At 35.9% G+C, this 8009-nt stretch overlaps 1 protein-coding gene across 1 annotated transcript; it reads left to right on the top strand.

Annotated features, from left to right (window-relative positions):
• On the top strand, window positions 1–7258 carry LOC107893828 (uncharacterized). The gene is made up of 13 exons (XM_016818934.2): window positions 1–462; window positions 733–904; window positions 1006–1223; window positions 1645–1705; window positions 1814–1886; window positions 2180–2257; window positions 3391–3548; window positions 3640–3808; window positions 3985–4447; window positions 4554–4937; window positions 5049–5252; window positions 5769–5902; window positions 6705–7258. The coding sequence occupies exons 1-13, from the start codon at window positions 85–87 to the stop codon at window positions 6913–6915; spliced, it is 2703 nt and encodes a 900-aa protein (XP_016674423.2). The 5' UTR covers window positions 1–84; the 3' UTR covers window positions 6916–7258.
• Window positions 7259–8009: the final 751 nt, after the last annotated feature.

Here is an 8009-nt window from a genome sequence, read left to right as displayed (position 1 = left end):
AAAAACCCCTCCGATTTTTTCTTAATTTTAATTTCCTTAAACCCTGTGAATGTCCCTCCCTCTTATCCACTTAATCCAAAAACAATGTCCCTTCTTTTCTCTCACGCTCTTCCCCCGTCTGTCCCCCCTCTCTCCGGCCACCGGAACGCCGTAGTTTTCGCCACGATCTCCACCCAGAAGCGGAAGACATCATCCAGAAGGAAAAAGCGCCAACCGCAAGAAAACAAAGACGAAGGAAATGCCACTTTCTCTTCTTCAAACGGTTCTACTGCTGTCTCCGCCCTCGAGAAATCGCTCCGTCTCACCTTCATGGAAGAGCTCATGCAAAAAGCCAGGTCCCGAGACACTGTAGGTGTATCCGATGTCATTTACGACATGATCGCCGCCGGCCTCACTCCCGGTCCCAGGTCCTTCCATGGGCTTGTCGTTGCTCACGTTCTTAATGGTGATGTTGAAGGCGCGGTAAATGTTCTAAGTTTTCCATAAATTGTCTTCTTTTTTCAGTGGGAATAAATTAAAATGGCTCCCCCTCCCTTTGGATTAAAAACTTTCACTCTCTTTCAGTGTGAATCTATAAAATTGTCTTCCATTGATTAAAAACTCAACTGTTTTTTTTTCTTTTTCTTTTGTGGTGGAAATGAATGAATTTGGTTTACTTAGATTAAAAACTCTAGTGGGTTTTAGTTTTCTTTTGTAGTATCTTGAGCAAAATTTTGGGAATTTGGAATGTAGCTGCAAGCATTGAGGAGGGAATTGGGAGTGGGTGTTCGTCCTCTCCATGAAACGCTTGTTTCAATGGTCCGTTTGTTCGGGTCTAAAGGCCTTGCAACCAAAGGCTTGGAAGTCCTTGCAGCAATGGAGAAGTTAAACTATGATATTCGTCAAGCTTGGATTATTCTTGTTGGTACAATGCTTAATAGAATTCGATGAGTTATAATTTTTATGTGTATTATATATGTGGATGGTGATAAATTTTATTCTAAGTTGTTGAAATTTGTTTGGCAGAGGAGCTTGTAAGGAACAAATATCTGGAAGATGCCAACGCTGTGTTTTTGAAGGGTGCTAAAGGTGGGCTTAGAGCTACGAATGAGCTCTATGATTTAATGATTGAAGAAGATTGTAAAGCTGGTGATCATTCAAATGCATTAGAAATCGCCTACGAAATGGAAGCTGCAGGACGGATGGCAACAACTTTTCATTTCAATTGTCTCCTTAGTGTGCAAGTGAGTTTTCTGATTATGTGTATGGCATTTCAGTGGAGTTTGATAGTTTGCAATTCAATGCTGTTATTAATTAGTAAAGAGTTATTTGCATTTGATTTAGTTTGTAGCTTGGATTAATCTTTCAAACTTTTTGGATTCTTCGGATCTTGTTAAGTGCATGTAATTTGCAATGTTTGTTTGTTGCCAACTATTTGGAAATGAGACAATGGTATTTTATAGTGATTTTGTCTATCTTATCCTTCAAATAATAATGGAATTGTGATGTCTCATTAAGAAAGGAAGAGATACTATATGGTGTCTTTGACAGCATTTTTAAATGGTTTTCTATCATAAGATTCAGCATTTTTAGTCTCTGTTTGTTGGAATCCTTTTCCCATTTTTGTTAGATCTGCTGGTAATTTAATCTGCTTCCTTTGCCTAGGCCACATGTGGGATTCCTGAAATAGCTTTTGCAACATTTGAGAACATGGAATATGGAGAAGGTTTGTGTTTATTTTGCTTCGTTTTGTTGCTTTGTCAACGTTGACAACATAAAACGCACCAATTTTCCAGTGTTTCTATAACATATATTGTTGCATTTGTCTTAACAGAATATATGAAACCTGACACAGAAACATATAATTGGGTGATCCAAGCATATACTAGAGCTGAATCTTATGACAGGTGATTTATATATCACATCACTGCCACACCACTTTCTTTATTTGGGGTATTGTTGATGTAGATATACATTTCTGTTTGTCTTTTTGGAAGTCATGCTGTCTGGTATAAGCATGAAATGGTAATTTTCATATTGAAACTTGAATAGCATAGAATTAGTTCTTGAGTCAATAAGGAACCTTACTAAGTTAAGTCCATGAATGGAATTTAAAAAATTATGAAATTGCAGATAACTGTATATGATATAAGAGACCCTCTTAAATTATTGTGTACTTTGGATTTGATACTAATTGCAGGGTGCAAGATGTGGCTGAGTTACTTGGGATGATGGTTGAAGACCACAAGCGTTTGCAGCCTAATGTGAAAACTTACGCGTAAGCAATTTTTTATTTTTCTGTTATACTTCTAAATGGTTAATACATTTTTTTTTTGGTAAATACACTTTATTATATTATTTTATCTTCAAATCATTGCAAACAATATTCCAATTTAATTGGACTGCTTTACTTGTTTACTCTTTTCATATGGTAATCTGGTATATTTTGCTTGACTATAACCTTGTCATTCCTCTGAATCGCTAGGTTTTTAGATGGAAACCTGATTTGAGTTGTCGCTGAATTTACTAAAATTTAGAGCTGTTAATAAAGAGAGGATTCTGTGCTCCTTGATGGTATGCATAGTTTCTCTTTTTTATTCTTGCAACCCTAAAACAAGTTGAGATTGAGTTCTATTAGAGGTGTTTGTCCACCCTTTCCTTGTCCTGGCAGAAGTCTGAGAAGCTTAGGAAAAAGGGTTTATACTATGTACTGCTTCCCATAACTTACAATTCACAAAACTCTGGATGCTCCAAAGTAGGTGATGTTGATAATAGAAGTGCATAAAGCTTTGTGCAAATTGAAGACTTGAAGCACTTCTCATAATCGTCGCTTGTGATTGTCCATCCATTTTAAGTGATTTATCTACTTTTCTTTTTCTTTTTTTCTTCTACCCATGGACAAATTTGCCCCAAAAACATCTTGGAGTAATTCTAGGTACTGCATGGTCTTATTGTGTATATGATCTTGTTGCATTCTGTCAAACTTTATTGTGATGTGTAACTTAGGATGGATACCCTGCTGCCAGAAAAATTCCTCCACATAAGGTAGCTTTAAATGTTGGGGGTTCACTCTTAATTACCCTTCATATGAATAGATGCGTTGATATGCTGATGTTTTATTCTGCTCAAACAATGTATTATTTGTCGTACTTGAGAGTAATTACTTGGTAGCTTCTGAGATTCAAAGTTTTATTAACTTAGCTTGCTTGACTCGGAAATATATTCTACGCAAAACCAGCTATGATTTGTCTTCTCCATTAAATTTCACTCCTGAAATGTGTACTTGAATGCTGTGTTCGTATGTTTTTTTACATCTTCATCAATTCACAACTATCATAGTGTACTATATCCTTTTTCTTTTTCCTACTATTTGTTTTTTTGTTTGTAATGCCTGATTTCACCATATGCCAGGCTGTTAGTGGAGTGTTTTACCAAGTATTGTGTTGTAAGGGAAGCTATTCGTCATTTTCGTGCACTAAAGAACTATGAAGGGGGAACAATAGTGTTGCACAATGAAGGAAACTTTGATGATCCACTTTCTTTGTATCTTCGAGCATTATGCCGAGAAGGTATCTTGTAATCTGTTCTATCTGGCCATTTAAGTTAATTTTTCTTTGTTTTACATTTAATTTTGTCACCATGTACTTATGATTGGATCAGGAAGAGTCGTTGAATTGCTACAAGCTCTAGAAGCTATGTCCAAAGATAACCAACCTATTCCACCAAGAGCTATGATTCTGAGCAGAAAATATCGAACGCTAGTTAGCTCGTGGATTGAACCTCTGCAAGAAGAAGCTGAACTTGGTTATGAGATTGATTACATCGCTAGGTGTGCCTTCTAATCAACTGTAAAATCTGGTTCTATAATTTCTTAACTAATAATTCTCCAATCATGCATTCTGTGTGTTACTGGAAGATTCGGCATACCATATTTTGCCCAAAACTTTCGTATTATGTTCCACAATTCTGTCGGTAAGTTGATCATTAATGATGCTATTCTCCCAGGTACATTGAAGAGGGTGGGCTTACAGGTGAGCGCAAACGATGGGTGCCTCGAAGAGGAAAAACACCTCTAGATCCTGATGCTACTGGATTTATATATTCAAACCCTATGGAAACCTCCTTCAAGCAAAGATGTCTAGAAGAGTGGAAGATATACCATCGGAAGCTTTTGAAAACCCTGCAGAATGAAGGACTTGCAGCTTTGGGTGATGCAACAGAATCTGATTACATGAGAGTAGTGGAGAGGTTGAGGAAAATAATAAAAGGTCCTGACCAGAACGTTTTAAAACCCAAGGCTGCTAGTAAGATGGTAGTATCCGAGCTAAAGGAAGAGCTTGAAGCTCAAGGTCTACCAACCGATGGAACAAGAAATGTTCTTTACCAGCGTGTCCAAAAAGCAAGGAGAATAAATCGCTCACGTGGTAGGCCTCTTTGGGTTCCTCCTGTGGAGGAGGAAGAAGAAGAGGTTATAAGTTATCAATATCTGTTTTCTTATTCATGTTATGGTACCATTTGCATATCAATGCATTTAAGTAAAACAAATTTTTTGTTTGATTGTGTATTTTTTGCAGGTTGATGAGGAGCTAGATGAGTTAATTTCTCGGATTAAGCTGGAAGAAGGAAATACAGAATTCTGGAAACGCCGGTTTCTTGGAGAAGGTTTGAATGTTAATCAGGTGAAGCTGATAGATGAAGATGAATCAGAAGCTGCGGATGATGAGCTGGATGAGAGTGATGTTGTAGAAGATGCTGCAAAGGATATCGAAGAGGAGGAAGGTGAGGAAGAGGAAGAAGTAGAACAAACCGAAAGCCAAGAAGTGGATAGGATTAAGGATAAGGAAGTTGAAGCTAAGAAGCCTCTCCAAATGATTGGGGTTCAATTGTTGAAAGACTCGGACCAAACAACTACTAGATCTAAAAAATCAAGACGAAGATCTTCTCGAGTATCTGTAGAGGTAACAAAGATAATGTTGTTTGATATATTACAGCTTATAGAAGTGGTTTACCGTCAAAATTTACTTTTTTAGAACTTGGGACATTGATACATCTTTTACATGTGGATACAGGATGATGATGATGAAGATTGGTTTCCTGAGGATATTTTCGAAGCATTTCAAGAGATGAGAGATAGAAAGGTGTTCGATGTTGAAGACATGTACACTATAGCAGATGCTTGGGGTTGGACATGGGAGCGAGAACTTAAAAATAAACCTCCTCGACGATGGTCGCAGGAATGGGAAGTTGAGTTGGCAATTCAAGTAATGCAAAAGGCATGTTCTTATTTTCTGCTTACTTGTGTATTCAATAGTAATATCTTATATTTTCTTCTAGTTCATATTCATTTCATTTTTCATCAACATTTCTATCTGTTTTTTTGTAATCCAAAATCCTTATTTTGGTGGGAATATTCTATCACATCATACGCTTCTGCTGTGATTAGTTTTCTTGCTTTCTAGATCAGGTAGCTCTTGAAATTGTATTGATATGCTTCATTTTTTACCCAAGCTAGACCATTTCTATGTTGGATTTGGGTGCGAGTGTTTGATATGGATATGTGTCCGGCATGAGCATGCTCAGCTTTTTCTAAGTTCTACATGTATTTGGAGGACCAATTAGAGTGACATCCCATTACCAGTTTCTGAATATGTGTCGGACACAAGTGTCGGACATGTGTACTCCAAGGAAAATGAAGGGTTGGAGCAACATATGATCATTTCCATTTCCCTCGAGTATTGGCATTTATTTTTCTCACAATAACTAATGAAATTTCCTAACTTTTTATTCAGGTCATAGAATTAGGTGGAACACCCACCATTGGGGATTGTGCAATGATATTGCGAGCAGCCATTAAGGCTCCTGTGCCGTCAGCCTTCTTGAAGATCTTGCAGAAGACGCACAGTCTTGGTTATGTCTTTGGGAGGTATGTGATGTTCCCTTATCTGATGAATTAAGATGCTGATTTAAAGTATTACATCATTTTTTTTAAAGTACTTGTGTCCGAAACTAGTGTCTGATACATATCTAGAAAAAGGTAGAGGATATGATCCTCCAAGAGCCGTCAAATAGTTGAATAAGCTGAAACTTGAATCTACTTGTCAAAATTGGGATGAGACATTTATCTGGACTGGGTGTCAGATATGGGTATGTATTTGACACAGGTCTGCTCTACATTTCAGGTTTTTTCATATATTTGTAGGGTCATTCTTTCATAACCGCGCTCGAAAGGTCATATGTAGTGAACACAAGTACATTAGGGACTTCAGTCTGGGTAAACATAGATTGCTATTATAAATCCTCTTGAAATACACACAGACATTATTAAATTTATACATATTAATGGAAAATCAATTGTATTATTTAGCTCAATTTTTTGGTTTCCTGGATGCCACTACTAATTTAGCCATACTTGAAAGCTAATGTTCCGACTCCTTGTTTTTCTTTAAGTATTCGTGTCTATGGCCAGTGTCCTACACGTTGTCAGACATGGACAGGAGGATATAATCCTCTAAGAACCTTCCTATTTGTGGAAATGCCTAGAAACAATTAAATAATGCTCATGGCAGACACATACTGGTGTTTGACTCTTGCATCCGATTCTAAGTAACAGTTAAAAACGTTCACTCAGATCTCTGCCAGATTTTGGAATCGATTTTATGTGACTATAGCATGGTTTGTTTAATTCAAGACTAGCTTTCCATCTAATTCTGTTTCTTTTGTTACAGTCCCCTCTATGATGAAGTAATCTCATTATGTATTGACCTGGGAGAACTAGATGCTGCCATCGCCATTGTTGCAGACCTTGAGACTACAGGAATCGCAGTCCCTGATCAAACTCTTGACAGGGTTATTTCTGCCAGACAAACGATGGACACTTCTGGGAATGATACATCATCATCCTCACCACCACCACCACCACCACCAACATCATCATAACAGCAGGTTTATAATCCTATCTTCATGTTGCATAGTAGTAATTTGTGTTAGGACTCAGGTTAGTGATGGATATGAATGTATATGGGGTACAGGTATGTTCAATTTTTTGTTAATTTTTTCATATTATACAGTATCCTTCATCCATGCTAGCATCATTAATAATACTGAAAAATGAGGAAAGAAAGTAGCATAAGCCTTTCTTTTTTGGGTTCGTGGCCATTTAGCACTTCCTTAAGGCGGTTAGTATTGTACCGGTGGATAGGTTATTCTTGATCTGGTACTGTTCTGGTATTGAGGCGTTTCGCTACTGACGTGTTTTGATATATCGATTTGGGTTTATTGATATTTTAAAATAATTAAAGATACATATATACTTCAATTAATGTACTTATATGCAAGTATAAAAATTTAAATTTTTTTAATTAAATTCCAAAACTAAATTAAATGATTATATATTTTTTAAATGTAACTATAGAAAATAAAAAAAAGTTAGAAATTAATTAAAAATATTAAACTATTATATCAACTTATTGTAGGTGATATGCAGTGGAATAAGTTACTGGTTACTAGCGATAAAAACGGATTGAAACATTTAAAATATATCAAAATATATCAAAATTTTGATGATACTTAAAACTATTAGCAGCAGTAACCTATATGGTAGCAGGTATTGAAATGTTTTCCAGGCAACTCAAATAATAAAAAAGTTGGCACTTGACTTAAAACTTGGCTTAAGCATAATTGAAATTTATTTTTATAAATTTAAGTCATATTGATTTTTCTTAACGAAATTACGGAATCCAATATAGGTGTATTTTTTAAGGGATAAATGGTTAATCATGAAATGTATTTTATTTTTATAAGTGAGAGTTGAAACTCTTAATCTTATGAGTAATTATTACATCATATCTCATGATCAACTAAAAATAATAAATTAATATTTAAAAATGAATAATATACTAAATGTTTTGACTTAAGTTTAAATCTTGTGAACCTAATTGAAGTCGTAATTAATTGACTGTGACTCCAAGCAATATATTATTTGGTTGTAAATGTAAACAAAAATCGCGGTGTCAGCTAAGTGGGAAGTCAAA

Source organism: Gossypium hirsutum, chromosome A13 (genome assembly GCF_007990345.1).
Source record: "Gossypium hirsutum isolate 1008001.06 chromosome A13, Gossypium_hirsutum_v2.1, whole genome shotgun sequence".
Lineage (NCBI taxonomy): Eukaryota > Viridiplantae > Streptophyta > Magnoliopsida > Malvales > Malvaceae > Gossypium > Gossypium hirsutum.
This window is presented reverse-complemented; position numbering and strand designations above follow the sequence as displayed.